A 15,307-nucleotide genomic window follows, 5' to 3' on the forward strand; every position below is an offset into this window, starting at 1 on the left:
GATATTAAATGATATTAAATCATGTGATAGTTGATGTTAAATGCTTGGAAATCTCTTTCCAACCCCCCTTTTTTTTTTTACATTTCTATAACAACACTATCCTCTGAAATGATGCAAAGACACTGTGACTAATGCAAAGTGGCGTTTTACTAATTTTTAGTATTTATCGTAATTTTCCCTTGATCTGGTCTTGTGCTCGGCCGTGCATTAGCTCTCAGAGAAGCCATCAATCAGGGGCAAATGGGCTGTAATTGCAGGCCGGCGGAGCCTCGCGTCAGAGTCGGCAGCGGCGTCTCCGGATGGCTGAATAATCACGTGCGCGTGGAGGATCCCTGCGTGATCTCAGGGGGGGACAGTTTAAGGTAATTTCAGACTCATTTGCCTTCTCAAAGCCATTCTTCTGGTCCTCGACCGTGTCATCCATTAATCAACGAGGTTAATACAGCCAGGAGGGCTGAAAACAGAGACGGGGCCGTTAATGACGGGGACTTTCAGCTGCCACTCAGGATGGGAGGCGCAGGGACGGAACACTGTGACGGGCCTCACACATGCATCACAGAAGCACGCGGAGCGACGCCGGAGAAGCCCTCCAATGGCAAACGTCTGCCGCAGACCCTTTTGTTTTCAAGGAAAACAGTCACCTGAAGATGATAGTGCACCCAGCTGTCTGTGACACCACACACACACACACACACACACACACACACACACACACCACACACACACACACACACACACACACACACACACTCTCTCTCTCACACACACACACACACACACGCACACACACACACACACACACTCTCTCTCTCTCTCTCTCTCTCAAGTGAAACCACCACAAAGCTCGCTGATGGCAGTTCTCAGAATTTATGACCTTTTTCACGACGGGGGTCGGTCTCGCTAGTGAGAAAAGACTGTTTGGTGTTCTCACTTTACAGAAACCGATTCTTACACCTGAATTTCACACAGCTCTCTGCAGACCAGCAGCGACAGCGCAGAACAATCCGGCAGCAGGAAGCAGCCGACAGATGATAAAAAGAGATGCTAATGCTCACCAAACCACAGAGCTCTCGAGAGCCTTCTTCTTTTGTTGGCTGTGTGCAACTTGGCTGCTTTTTTTCCTACAAGTGAAAAATTGTTTTTCTTTCTTTTATTTTTAAATCCCAGATTTTGCAACCATCACTTTGACACCATCTGTTTCTCAGGCCCTCTAGCATCGCGCGAACACGGCGGCGGGCTCTCGGCTCTCCCGCCTCGCGTTCCTTTAATGGCTTGTGACACTCCACGCGCCAGAGAAACAAGCTAACAAATTCAGGAAGTTCAGGGAACTTTTACTGCTTCCATTTGGAAAAACAGGAGACAAAATCCTGCAGCTGCTCCATTATTGTGCGGTGTGCGATTATAGGACAATTTCCTGGTTGACACATTTTTCTGCAATGACAAAGTTTGAACTGAATAAATGGGGAAGAAAACTGATCACGGGTTTACAAAAGAAATGATGCTAGCTCCATTGCACTGCTAACAAAAGCAAACACACAGCTGGTTATTTGTCGTACTTGAGTAGTGTTTAATGTCGAAAATGCTGTTGAAAACATTTATGTAAATCCTGCCTTTTTTTTTGGCATCAGATCACAATCAGACGTCAGGTGTTGTCAGAAAGGCATGTAAAAACCGTTTGTCGGGTACATTTTGGTGGTCAGCGAAACATTTTACAGACACATTTTATCATGGTTTCATTAAGAACAGGAAACAGTTTTTGTCCTGATCGTGTCAATCGTGTATATCCGTACGTTCCCGTGAGGATTGATGACGCAGGTTACAGCGTCTCTGCTAAATGATAAAATCTAAGACCTCATGCTGGTGCGCATAAACCAACCCGATCAACACCCTGCAGCAGTTTCCAGTAATCTGCAAACAATAAGTGGCGAGAAAGAAGACAGCGTTTGCAGAGGAGTACGAGCATGGGGGGGTGGGGGGGTGGAGGTCTTAAAATGAGCAACAAACAGAAGATGGCAAGAAAAACCCCTGGATTCCGTCTATAAAGTGTCATCACGTTCCTCATTTGAGCCATTTTGTCCCAACAACCGTCTTTACCTCCCCCCCCCCCCCCCCTCACGGCTGCGATAATGAAAGAGGCCTTCTACAGCTGTTCTCCGACTCATTACCAGATGTGTGGAGGTCACTCCAGTTTATACACACAGCCACGCATGCACAGGCCAGGGAGAGAACGCATACATTCGTGTGGGCCGATCCTCAGTGTCAACAGTGCTTTTGAGGTGCGAGTGAAGAAGGAAGAAACAAAAGAGACACATAATGTCCACAGCAGGAGGACGCGCCCGTCCAACACCTCAGCCTTAATGTCAACACTCATGCAAGGATTATTAATATTGCTAAATATCTGTGACTTTGCCCTATAAACTTCAACATTCGCTTGCTTTGAAAAGTTCCTTATATTCCTACAGTATGTATCTCAGCGCGGCGGCTTGGCGGTGAGAGTCCGGGTGCTGACCCGGCCCGGGTCCCGTGAATAGATCTGCAGTCTCTCCTGACCCGCGGCCAGCCTGGGTTAAACGCAGGCCCGTTGCCCTCCGTGTCAAAGCGCCCACGGAGCGGGAAGCGCGCCAGCAGATGAGTAATCTCGGCCCAGCGCCGAGTCTGGTGATTGTCCCGCCTCTCGTGTTCCGACCCGCGTGGCCGCGTGTGCTCGCGTGATGCCAAAGGTTGTACTAAGGTTCTGGTTTTAGGCGGTGTTCCACGCTGCAACACACGAGAGTGAAAAAGAAATGCTCAGAAATGGTGAAACTAGAAGAAAGGGTGGTGTAGTGGTGGGGGGGGGGGGGTCCAGGAGACCGACGCGCATATTTGCTGCTCTCACATGGGCCGGGACCTTCCGAGTCAGGACGGCTTTCGGAAGGTGAAAATATCCCGGGCCTTGGAGCCTTTTTTGCCCAGCGGCGGAGGCGTGGTGGTGGAGTTTGGTGAGGGCGACGGCGTGGGCGTGGATGTAGGCGTCGAGGGCTGGGGGGTGGAGGTGCCTCCATAGGGGCAGCTCTGCGAGTCCGGGTGTTCGCCGGAGCACTCCACGGTGGGGATGTAGCGGCTGTCCCACATCCCCGGTCCACACAGTTTGCACAGGTCGTGAAGGCTGCAGGGGATTCTGGGTAGGAGGCGGAACTGGTAGAGAAGGCTGCGGGCCTGGAAGAGCAGGGGGAGAGGAACCAACGAGCAACACGCATCAAAAAACAAAAAAAATCCCCAAAAAACAAAGCGGTTGACGAAAGATAAAATCGACTCCAGCGCCAGGACGTCTAGTTTAACAACGTGCCGCGTCGCCTAAAGCTCAGCTCCAGCGCCGTCTGCTCTGCATGCAAAATCGGAGGCAAACAACAACCGGAGTCACGCCAGCTGCATGTTAACACGGACCTACCGCCCGTGGCGGCCGCATCAATAAACATGAGCGGGCGCGCACTCGGTGGCTGAGATGCAGATCATAAATCCTCTGCGCGGAGCAGCCGCCGCCGCCGCAGCGTCGCGGCTCAAGGCCTCGGCGAGCGGAGCGTTCCGCGGTCGCTCCGCCGGCGCTCGAGGGCTGCCCGCTGCCAACGCGGCGCCCGTCTACACCCGGCCGCAGCCTCGCTGCAGCCTTCGGGAGGGGAGCGCGTTTACCTTGCGTAGCACCAGCTCCCCGTTCATGTGCATGGAGAGGTTGCTGAAGTGGAGCAGCATTTGGTCGGTGGCGAGCTGCTGCTCAGTCACGTCCTCGCCGTAGAGACAGATGATGGCCACGCACAGGAAGAGGTGGAAGTAATCCGTCTGTGGGCACAAGGAGAGCAACACGTTCCGTTTGAGGGGGCTGCATCTGGACTAACCGACGCTACACGGACGTCCAGTCAGTTGTTCCGGGAAGCTCGGCCACTCTGATCCTCACTATTAAAAAAAATAACTAATCCCTGTTGTATCGGAGCCCTGCAAACTACTTAGTAACATGACATTTTAAGGGGTATTTAGGCGGATTATAGTAATCTTTCCCTAAAGCGGACAATGGTGGTGTTGCTTTCCGCTCGTCTCGCGCTCCCATTCCAACATTTCTGCTGGAGCAGAACTCCCCTCTGGGCGCTCAACCTTTGTCTCACAATCTAGTCAGCGTGGACTCTGCCCTGACCTGGTAGTGGGCCCAGCAGGCCTCCCACATGCGCAGCGCCTCGGTGTCGGGGAACTCGCGCTTGAAGCACAGCAGGATCCAGCGGTGGCAGAAGAGCAGCTGGAGGCCGTCCTCCCCCAGCCTGAGCAGGTGCTGGTGGAAGCGGGGCAGCATGAGGCGCAGCAGCTCCCGCAGGTACATCTGCGCCGGGTCGGAGAGGGTTCAAAGTCAGGGAAAAACAGGATCTACAGGCACTTTGTTTACACTTGTGACCAGATATCGGATCAGATAATGCAGGTGAGGCAACGCTGAGATTTCCCCATAACAACTGTCCGTGCACAGGCTGAAAAATGCACGTTTGAGCAGCTAACAAACGTATTAGATTACATGTACGGATTTCAGAATGTGCATGTGGAGATGAGTGGAAGCACTAAAACAAAAACTGCTGATTCAGCACGACTGAAGCCCCACGCAGGCGCTTCCTACCAGCTGCCTCTCCATATCTTCATCGCGCGGCGAGCTGATGAAGATGGTGTTCTCCATGAGGCCGACGAAGCACCAGAAGGTGTCGCTCTCATCCTGGATCTCAGTGAGCAGGGGGGCCACCAGGTCAGACATGCCCTGGCAGTAGCCCATGTCCGGGTTAAACACAGCGTAGTTGAGCAGAATCCGCCTGGGGAGACACAACAACCACTGAGGACGATGAGAAGGTGCAGCAGCCCCTCCATACACAGAACCAACACAAATACCCGAAGCCTCGACCGGCGTCCCCACGCTAATACGCTACCCAAGCCCCCGTGTTCCTCGTTTAGACAACCATTAGCTCGGAGCGCGTATGAAAAGATGCTCAAGTCAATAAAGCATGAAACTCATTTGCAGCTTCCCGAGGGTTCTGAATATGAAATGAACAGGCGCCTGCGTGGCCCCGGTGGGGAGGAAGGAAAGTGACAACTGGACGGGGGCTGAGCGGGGGGGGCGAAGGTGGTAAAGGGGAAGGGTCGAAGGGGTCAGACCTCATGATCTCCACGTTGGGGTTGTTCTCTCCTCTGAAGAAGCTGTTGCTGCGGTCCGTCCTCACCACGTCTCTGTCCACAGTGAACTCCACCTTCCTCCAGAACTCGCTGTGCTCCTCTGGGCTCATGGACAGTCTGCAAAACACGCAACACTCACTGCGACAGGACCGGACAGGACGGGGGGGGGCGCTCGACCGGCAAAGCGCTGCATCATGGGTAAAACCAACAGTACAAACTTTGGAAAGCACTGATGTCGCGATGTTGTACCAAGCAGAGGGGATTTAATTAACGCTGTTTGTTTTCCATGCGGCCCCGCCAGGATTAATGAGCGCACACCTGATGCAACGCCACGCAACTGTGGAGCTTCAGCCCGCCGTGTTTTTGTCGTTGGACCCTCCAGAGCCGCGTGCGGATCCCTCCCCGCCTCTCTCTCCCTCTATCTCTCGAGAACACCACACAGGAGTTCAGCCTGTTTTCGTCATGTATGTTGTTCAGGAAAATATGGAGATGGAGATCAAGGAGGACACGCTTGTCCGTGCTGAAGGTGATTCTTTATAGTAACCCCCCCCCGATGTCTCTGAGTGCAGTATCAAATTATCGTCAACTCTCCAACGTTTCTCCGCAAACTTCATATCAAATGTTTTTGATGGTTATTTTTGTAACTGTGATATTATAGACCTCACTTATATAACATAATAACATGTTACATAAATAAGAACACATCTGTAGTTTTGAAGTCAGCTGTGTGTGTGTGTGTGTGTGTGTGTGTGTGTGTGTGTGTGTGTGTGTGTGTGTGTGTGTTCATTGTGCAGGAAAGCCCAATACTGTGAGCCATTGAACCACTAAATATGGCCACAGGTGTTATGAAATTTAATAGAAACACACATACTAACCAAAATTTCACTTGCAAAGAGCGTAGTAATATAATATCCATGTACATTTCAGACAAATATATATATATTTTCAAAATCGAGTCAAAATAACCCAAAGACCAGGAGGAGACCCAGCTGAAAACCTCCAACACTCAGAATAGTCTATTCAAACAAAACATCTGGACGTTAAGCGTTTATTAGCTGCAGATAAAAGAAGAGATGAGTGTACAGCACTATTATAACCATCTGCTAATGTGGCAAATATGAGCGGAAGGTCAGAGGCTCCCAACCCACACCCTGTGGGACACCACAGCTGAGATTAACCAGGCCATTCATCTTCTACCCAGCCCTCTCGTGTCCTGCGATGGGTGGGTTCTTATCATTAGCATTATTAGTCGTAGCGATAAAGAAACGAAGAAAAACACACAACAGCTGTCGGTTGCTTTCCAAATGAGGGTTTTTGACAGTGCTGGAGCTGCAGGGTGAGAGTGTTTATCGGGGGTGGGACGTTATTACGCGCCAAAAAAACAACACGTTTCACTGCCGAAATGATTTGACAGGCTGAACAAAAGCTGCTGTGCCTCCACTTGCAGCTGCTCACTTCCTCTGCGAGGGAAGTGGACCTGGTTAGGAGACGAGGACAGGAAGCACAGACATGCGTCCTCCTTCCTAATGATCAACGAGTGGCCCTGGAGGCTCCTTCACTCAAATGCCTTTAAAGGAATCCACATCACAGCCACAACATGGGCTCTAATTACCAGACCTCAGTCAGACGCTGTCTTCAAAATAAAACTGGGCCACACTGATGAAACCTGTCCAATTATCATCCTCATCATCGACGGTGGGAAAAGAAGTGCGCCCTCAACGTTCTGGTTCTGTGGGAAAGCCAAAGAGACGCGTCAGCAGTGTGCCCCCCCCGTTCCCCCCGCTGACGAACGAGACTCATCTGATAAGAACTGACATGTGTTTTCCTCTGGAGAGTTTTTATTTCACCCCCGTCACCTCCCCTTAACACTTCCCTAATTGTGCCCATTGATTGCTGAGCGCCTGTGAAGGGAAGCCTGACCGTTAGCTTAGCCGGGTAAAGTCGCGTTACAGCTAATCTGCCCCCGGCCCGGCGTCGGTATCCTCCTGCGTTGCTCCTTCTGGTCCATACCTTCTCTGCTGGATGTCGTGGTAGTGGGTGCGTTTCTGCAGCCTCCAGGCCTCCCTCTCCTGAGAGGTGGAATCATAGCTGTAGTAGTGTAGGAGGAACGGCCAGACCTCCCCGCGGATGGAAGGGTCAATCCCACCGAAGAAAATGGCCTGAGAGAGGGGGAGGGGGGGACAGACGTTTTTCAGGGTTGTTGCAAAAGGCTGCAGAAGTGAAAATCGAAACACAAGCAGTGCTGCTTGTGTTTACTGAGGAAACATTGTGGCGCTGGGTCTAACGGTCGCTGACTCATTTCTGGAGGATGCAAACCTTCGATAGAGTCATACTGGGGAGCTTAAATGAGTCACTGGGGAATATTGGCCAAGCTCAACCCGCTGGGGACTGAAGGTGCTGTCAATCAAAACCAGTGTCAGTAAATGCAACTTCCGGAGAGGAAGGGTGAGCGCTGAGGGAGGGGTGGCCCTCACCAGGACGCACCTTGCGTAGCTTATACTCTTCCTCCACCTGACCGCTCTGGTTGAGGTGGCGCAGCCAGATGCTAACGTCCAGCCTTCGGTACAGCTTCTCCTCTGGGTGGGCTTCAGCTGAAGGCAGGGCGGGCCTCTGGATGCAGAACTGCATGCAGGATTTCTCAGCAGACACCTGGTGGCAAGAGCCAAAAATCTCACCACAGACTTCAGAGCCAAGCACAAACCAGGAAGGGGAGGACAGAGAAGTCCGACCTGGTCTTTGAGCTGAGTTTCCCTGCAGCACCTCCACTGTTGGAAGACTTCAGCCAGCTTGTCCAGGCCGGCGTGATGAAAGTGAAGGATCTTATACTGGCTCTCTCTGCTGGCTATCACCAGCTGCCCGCTCGTACAGGCGTCGTCGCTGAGAAACGTCAAGAGGGTTGGTTAAAAACAGGGCGACGGCATCGGAGCCAGGCGTGACCTCCAGCTGACCTGAAGAAGAGCCTCAGCGACCTCATGTGACCCAGGTCCACCCTGAAAACGCCACACAACTGCTCCAGGGCCAACACCTTCTGCTGCTCCTCCCACCGCGCCCCCAGCGCCTGGCCGCTGCCCTCGGAGGGGGCGTGGCTGTCCAGGCTGGAAGCTGAACTGACGGACTGGGTCATGGCCTCCTCGCACAGCTCCCTGGGAAAAAACAAATAAATAAAAACTAATATAAATTCCATTTTATCATTACGGGGAGGCGGAGTTTATTGTTGCCAGTTGTCTGAAACTGGATCTGAGGTACAACTACGCAACTACACAGCACGAAGCAAAAGCCCCCTCCACACACACACACACACACACACACACACCACACACACACACAAACAAACACAAACACACACACACACACACACACACACAAACACACACACACACACACACACACACACACACACACACACAGAAGATAAAAATGCCATAACAAACAGAGACTGGCTTTATTTTAAGCGGCTGCCAGACAAGTTCAATGTCAGAGAACGGGCCGTAGCTAATGACCGTGATGCCCTCCTAAACACGCCGTGACACATGCTAACGCTGGGAAACAGAGACGCCTTAAACGCCTTAAACCCTCCAACATTCGAGAAAAAGGCCACCAAATTGAGTTGTCCCCTCCCCGTCCTTTTTCTGCCAGTCACGATCAAACTGCGGGCGAAGGTAAATATTCAGGTGAAGGTTGGCGGCGTGCCGCTAATCCCCCACATCGTGGATCAATCCTGTCTGACTAAACGTTTCTCTGCTAGCCGTTTCCCCCGCTATCTGCCGATTTACCGCTCTGTCTCATGTATCATGCCACAAACCAGAGTGTGGAACGCTGGGAAACTTAAGAGAGTCCCAGGGAGCTCTGGGAAATCGCTTAAGCAACCTGAGTTCTTATTTTTCATCGACTGTCCAGTTTGAGGCTTTAACGAGGCCTACGTGCCTGTTGGAGCGGATCCTTTTGTGCATACTTTAACGTGTTTTGTCTCGGATCGCGTTTTCCGTGGAAATCACGCACGCGGGAGCCGTGCAACAGGCACCATGACCTCGGTGGAAACTTAAAGCCTGATTATTCTGCGTCCGTCTGGGCGATTCACAGAGCTCATTCGGTAAACAAGCTGTTTTGATGGATCCGGTGTGGAGCCGGCGTGTCCCACCAGGCCAGAGCAGATCAAACTGCCCCCAGGCCCTTCATAACACCTCTCGCACAAATGAGCCTTTGCCCCTGGGTGGAAACGTGCTGCCAGGTCACCCTGAAAGCAAGGACCAAGAGCTGCAGGCCCCCCAGGACTCCCAGGCCCTTCGGCTAATCCCCCCGAGGGAGCGGAGGGAGGGCGGGGGAGGGGTGGTGGTGGCAGAGATGTAAGTGGACACTACAATTAAGACCTGTCTGACAACTGAAAATGACCCCGCAGACTGTACGGAGACCGCCTGCTGTTGCTTTAGATGATTAAGACGCTATATCTGCAAGTTTTTCTTTTTTTTTTTTTTTAACGAGGGGAAAAAAGTAAAATAAGTGGCTGCACCTCTAAGCAGGAAAACATCTGCTGAGCTATTATTTTATGTCATTTTTAAAAGACGGTCATATAAAAACCACTTATCGAAGACATCAGCCTGCGTCAATACTCCCGAGGCGAGGCCGGCCGACGGCGCGCTGCCAGCGGAGAGTGGGCTCGTAAACTACCGCTCGGCTAGAAAGAAACGTGTTATCCAAGCTGACAGACAGAGCGAGGACTTCTCTCCCACCGCTCTCCTCTATCTGCCCCCCATCTCCCTCGTCCATCCGCTCTCACTCTCCCATGTGAGGTTCTTTCTATTTGAGTGATTCCAAGTGACATGTTTCCAGTTCCCGGCCCCTTAACAGTGTCAATTAAAGTAAGAGAGAGAAAGAGAGATTGAGTGGGTTCCAGGGTTTTGGCTGCTGCTCCGCTCTCTTCAGAGCTCTAATCCGGAGAGCTGACATTCAGCCCAGCACAACAACCCCGGGAGCACTGGGAATCAAAAGGCTTCACACAGACTTTGGGAAGGGAAGAGGAAGGGAGGGGTGCCTGAGAGGTGGGCAACACCGGAGAAACTAAATTCGGGAAGAAGAAAAAAAACAGTGAATGACCAATTAGGAACGGACAGATCAGAGGGTGGAGAATCCCAGAGGTGGAAGCTCTGAGCAGCAGTGGCAGGAGAGACGGACGGACAGGGAGAGGGTAGGAGCTGAGAAACGCCGAGTGCTGCCAAGTCACACACTGACTGCGCTCACACGCAGCCGGGGCCTGACGGTGGTTAAACACACACACTGACACGGGCGCGCACATTCTGGGCAGCGTGTCAGGCCCAATGGCTGCGAGGAGAGAACGACCACGGGGGGAATCATAAAGTCAAACGGCCGAGAGGTCCCAGCAGCAACACAATCTCTGACCAGATGGCTGGCTTGATGAGAGAACCGGCTCTGGGAGTGTCGAGGTTTTGGGTTTTGTGGGATTTGGGGACTTATTTTGGGCCATCTGTGATCTTAAAAACACATTCTGATTATGAGCTGCTTTCTTACACATAAAAGAGGCCCATCTGAAACCGTCCCTCTACTGGAGTCATCTACCTGCTGGTGATCCCAGAAGGCATTGCGTTGTAGTCCACTGAGCCGTCACGTGACTACAAACGTACAAACAATGCTGGAGACGAGCAATTCTTTTCTCTCTGGCGCCACCCTGTGGTCATTTAGCACAACTGAAGCAGCGATACCAAACGGTATTATACATTCAGAACAAAAAGTGATGACAAAAAGCTAAGAAATGAACCGTAACTACACACATGTAAATGTATTTTCTACCAGAGCTCCTAGATTTACTAAATGGAATCAGACACTAACACCAATTACTGTGAATAAATAAAAGAAAACGGTGGATTGTGGTTCATTTGCACAATTAAAAATCTAAATTGAATGTCAACGTCTACAGTTTAAGATGTCATTGTTTCACTATAGAATGTAATTTTATATTTCTGTCAGCCATAAAAAAAAAGATCAGATCACAGCCCAATAATAACACGATCACAGAATAATGATACCATAGGAGTGCAGTGTTATTATAATAGCATTTTTATATAAAATATGCATGAAACTTTGTAGGAAAAAAAACTGTCAAACACTAAAGCTGGGATGTTTGCTAACCACCACGATCTGCATGTACAAAAATTACCATATTCGGATTAACCAGTTTAACCAGGATTAAAAACAGCCCTATTAAGTTATTACACATCAGATTTAAGCTCTGGAACCTTTTGGCAGCCACTGACCTGCTTTCACCGTCCAAGAAGACAGAGCTGCTTTCGCAGAGGGCCTCGCTGACAGGGGACAGGCAGAATGGCGACGAGAAAGTGTCCGAATCCGAACCCATGGTGCTGTCCCGGCTCACTTCGTCTGACAGCTCGCAGGATCCTTCGTCCCCCTCGTCTCCGGCCGACAGCAGCCGCTGCTGAGACGAGGGGGGGTCCGCCCCCGCCTCTGCCGCTAGACTGTGGCCGTTCGCCGGGGACCTGCTCGAAAGGTGTCTCTCCTCGTCCTCCTCTTCCTCCTGGGCTGCTGGGTGACGAGAGTGTGGCCTGAGGGGGGAATAAAACTCGCATATGAAAATTATGTTGAGATACAACCTAACCGACCGCCTGCTGTTCTACAGCTTGTTACATCTGTCGAATATTGCTAGAAAAACAACACTTAAGGTTCAACATTCATTCATCAACAAAGTCCAGCTTGCAGAGAGAAAAATATTTACCCATGTAGGACTCAGTCTGTGGAACTGGCCAACAACTACTGGCAGCTCAGATAGCATCAGACAGTGTTTCAGAGGCGGCGGGCGCCTCAGGCTAAGCTCCGCCCATAGGAAACTGTCTACAGGGACTGGTCCACACATCCTTTTCAAAGCACTTTGGGATAAAACAAGTAGCTTTCCTACCTTCGACCTCGCCGGCGTGCATTCCTGCGCACAGGAGAGCTCTCCGGTGTGATGTAGCGCAGCGCTTCTTCATCTTGTCTCTGGATGCGGGAGTTGGGCACCCAGGTCAGAATCAGGGTCGTGCCCAGACTCTCATCCTTCTCTGTGTGCACGCACAGATAGCCTGAGGGCGAGGGGAAACACGAACCACCGGGAAAAAGGTGAGGCTGTGCACAAGACGCTCCGAAAACAAACACTAAAGACGAGAAACGATAAAAAGATGATGACACGGAGGGAATTCGGAGAGGCGAGACCTCGCAACAGAGTCAACGCAGCCGGAAACAAAGGATCAGAGATAAGAGACACGCTGCAAATACGGGCCGAGTAACTCCTTCATCTGGTCCAGATTAATACTGATACTTTACATACATGAAGAGGAGGAGGAGGAGGAAGAGAAGGAGGAGGAGGAGGAGGAGAAGAGGAGGAGGAAGAGGAGGAGGAGGAAGAGGAGGATAAAGATGAGGAGGAGGAGGAAGAAGAGGAGGAGGAGAAGGAGGAGGAGAAGAGAAGGAGGAGAAGAAGAGGAGGAGAGGAGGAAGAGGAGGAAGAAGAGGAAGAGGAGCAGGAAGAGGAGGAAGAAGAGGAGGAGGAAGAGAAGGAGGAGGAAGAAGAGGAGGAATAAGAGGAGGAGGAGGAAGAGAAGGTGGAGGAGGAGGAGGAGAAGGAGGAGGAGGAGAAGGAGGAAGAGGATAAAGATGAGGAGGAGGAGGAAGAGGAGCAGGAAGAGGAGGAAGAAGAGGAAGAGGAGCAGGAAGAGGAGTAGGAAGAGGAAGAGAAGGAGGAGGAAGAAGAGGAGGAAGAGGAGGAGGAGGAAGAGAAGGTGGAGGAAGAAGAGGAAGAGGAGGAGGAGGAGGAGGACAATTAAAACAAGTGCAATTAAAAGAGAGAGCAAGAGTTTAATGTGGGCCACGCCGAACCTGGGTGGTGCTCGGGGAGGCCGGGCACGGGCTCTGCAGGGTGCACGCAAACATTGTTTTTGGAGAAGATGATCTCGCCATCCAGTCCTGAACGCGCCGCCGTGCCCCCAGCCCCAGGGTTAAAGGTCAGGAGGTCGGAGGCCTTGGAGGAGGCGCGCCGCAGCAGCCGACCCAGAGACATGGCCTCAAGCAGCTGGACGCTGAGCCCATCCTCTGGAGGGGAGACAGGAGCAGCGGCAATATCTGAGAACAGAGCAGTCATTCCTCCTTTTCATGCTGTGGTGTCCTGTAATTGGATTTTTCCACATAATTGTCTGGACTGGGAAGCACTCTGGGGTCACCTCCTGCCGCTTCTAAACAAACGTGCGATTTTGACTTTGCAGCCACCGCCGCCGCTCCTCCGCCGTGCACGACCTGCTCCCTGCACCCACTACGACAAACACGTCGCCTGTCCCGCCTTCTGCAAAGAATAGGATGTTTACACACACGCAGACTTGTGCAAACACACGCCGCTCCGTCCCTGTGAAACTCCCAACGGTTATCAGCAGCCAACAGATGTTGTCAACATCTGCACCGAAGTCCGTCGCCCCAGCAGAGTTTAGCTCCTGTGTGTGTGTGTGTGTGTGTGTGTGTGTGTGTGTGTGCGGGGGGACGCATGTGCCGCCTCTCCATCCGAGGAATGCATGCAGCTTCCTCCTGGGGCACCCCCTCTTCCGGATGGCAGGCAGGAAGCCTGCTGGCACGCCATCCAGTCCACGACCTCGCAGTAACAGGGTCTGTCGTTGGATTATGGTCTGCGCAGTGTCAGAAAACCCCTGATAACTCCAGTTAAGAGGAACGTCTGTCATGTGTTGTCCGATAAAAACGTTCCAACAGGCTGCCCTCGAGCTGCAGTGCGTTCTCGTAGCCTTCGGACGTATCTGCTGCCGCTGCTCGCCGTCGGTTATTTTGGGCCGCTGCCGTCAACGCTTCTGTGTTCACACTTTGGCTCGTCCACCCTGACCTTTCACTGATTTACCAACTGACTCACATCCCTCCGTCTAATCCTGCCGCCGCCGTTAGAATAATTCGGGTTAAACAGTCCATCAACAATTTAAAGACAGCAAAACCATTGAAACTGAAATTGAGACGCCACCTTTCAAAGGCGAGGGCCTCGGTGTCTCCCCCCTGGCCTACATTCATTAAGTTGTCATGATGACATGTGAATAAAGGCCAGAACTCAAACGTATGCTCCAGTGTGTGCTGATGTGTCTGCCTGGGGCCGATTATGGGCCAAATCCTGAAAAACGAGGTTCTTGGCGTCTCTGTGCAGACAATTCAAATAAAGAAATGTAACATGACTCTGCAACCAGAATTGTAAGCTCTACCAAAAGACCATTAAATAGATACATGTGCACCTAAATATGTATATTTGTCCCCAATACATTGGTGTTGATGAAGCAGTAAATAGATCTAAAAGCAGCTCAACTCTTGCAGCATGTGAAGCAACTAAAAGGGTTTTATTTTTCAAGCATGTATCGGATTTCTTACTAAGTTAATCATGCTTATATGTCCTTGCTCCTGCTATACTTTATTAGGTAGTATAACAATTTTAGAGGGAATTTACATCCCAGCCTGATAAAAACGCGCGGTTAATTTCGAATTAAACGGGTGTTTACACCACTGCGTGAACAACTTTATCGACGCAGACCCACCAGGACCGGCCCTGACATCCTGGGGTGGGACGGGGCTCGAACCCGTTCCCCCACACCACCATCCGTGTGTGACTCTGGTCCATCTTATCAGCACCGACGGGAATCTTAGCTAGGTGCCTCGTTCACCCTCCGTGTTGGCAATTTTAAAGTTCTTTTCACGGGCAAACCCAGATGTTGCATTAGCAGCCCGCGCAGATGGACTCTTCCGTGGTAGTTGGCATGCACCTGTTCCAGCCGGAGGAATGAATGAAAGGCTCGGCGGTGGAGAACAGGGGCTAAACGGCTCACCTTCACCGCCACTGAAGTCTACAGCCCATGTCGGACATCCATCCCGGGGAGTCGTGGGACACCGAGCAGCTTCTGTCCTTTTCGAAGCTCTTCTCTTGAAATTCGCACCGTTGTTACGAGCTGCAGCTTTTGTTTGTATCTGGCTTTTTTTGACAGTGACACTACACGTTTGACTGCTTTATTTAAAAAAACCCCAACAACGTCCGGTTTAATACAAAATAAAATACTCCCTAGCGAGAACAAGGGGGCGGTACTTTAATTTGTAAGGAGACCTT

At 51.4% G+C, this 15,307-nt stretch overlaps 1 protein-coding gene across 2 annotated transcripts; it reads right to left on the minus strand.

Annotated features, from left to right (window-relative positions):
* Nucleotides 1-1,543: 1,543 nt before the first annotated feature.
* tbc1d16 (TBC1 domain family, member 16) lies at nt 1,544-15,225 on the minus strand. 2 transcript variants are annotated; one of them, XM_057014771.1, is made up of 14 exons: nt 15,033-15,225; nt 13,051-13,293; nt 12,095-12,257; nt 11,439-11,744; nt 8,121-8,315; nt 7,902-8,049; nt 7,657-7,821; nt 7,183-7,331; nt 5,155-5,289; nt 4,628-4,814; nt 4,163-4,342; nt 3,667-3,813; nt 2,876-3,195; nt 1,544-2,757 (listed from the first exon to the last, which is right to left on the minus strand). In XM_057014771.1, the coding sequence occupies exons 2-13, from the start codon at nt 13,229-13,231 to the stop codon at nt 2,896-2,898; spliced, it is 2,256 nt and encodes a 751-aa protein (XP_056870751.1). In that variant the 5' UTR covers nt 13,232-13,293; nt 15,033-15,225; the 3' UTR covers nt 1,544-2,757; nt 2,876-2,895. The 2 variants fall into 2 exon arrangements, with proteins under 2 accessions (XP_056870751.1, XP_056870750.1); XM_057014770.1 differs by having other exon boundaries at nt 13,051-13,263; nt 15,033-15,224.
* Nucleotides 15,226-15,307: the final 82 nt, after the last annotated feature.

This window comes from Takifugu flavidus, chromosome 18, assembly GCF_003711565.1.
Source record: "Takifugu flavidus isolate HTHZ2018 chromosome 18, ASM371156v2, whole genome shotgun sequence".
NCBI lineage: Eukaryota > Metazoa > Chordata > Actinopteri > Tetraodontiformes > Tetraodontidae > Takifugu > Takifugu flavidus.

What these genes read in the sequence shown, in the direction of transcription:
- tbc1d16 (XM_057014771.1), bottom strand. Translation starts at nt 13,231, where the DNA reads ATGTCTCTGGGTCGGCTGCTGCGGCGCGCCTCCTCCAAGGCCTCCGAC. An exon ending in CCCAACGTGGAGATCATGAG is followed by an intron (nt 4,815 to 5,154) that starts GTCTGACCCCTT and finishes GTGTCTCCCCAG; the next exon opens with GCGGATTCTGCTCAACTACG. An exon ending in AAGATATGGAGAGGCAGCTG is followed by an intron (nt 4,343 to 4,627) that starts GTAGGAAGCGCC and finishes GACCCGGCGCAG; the next exon opens with ATGTACCTGCGGGAGCTGCT.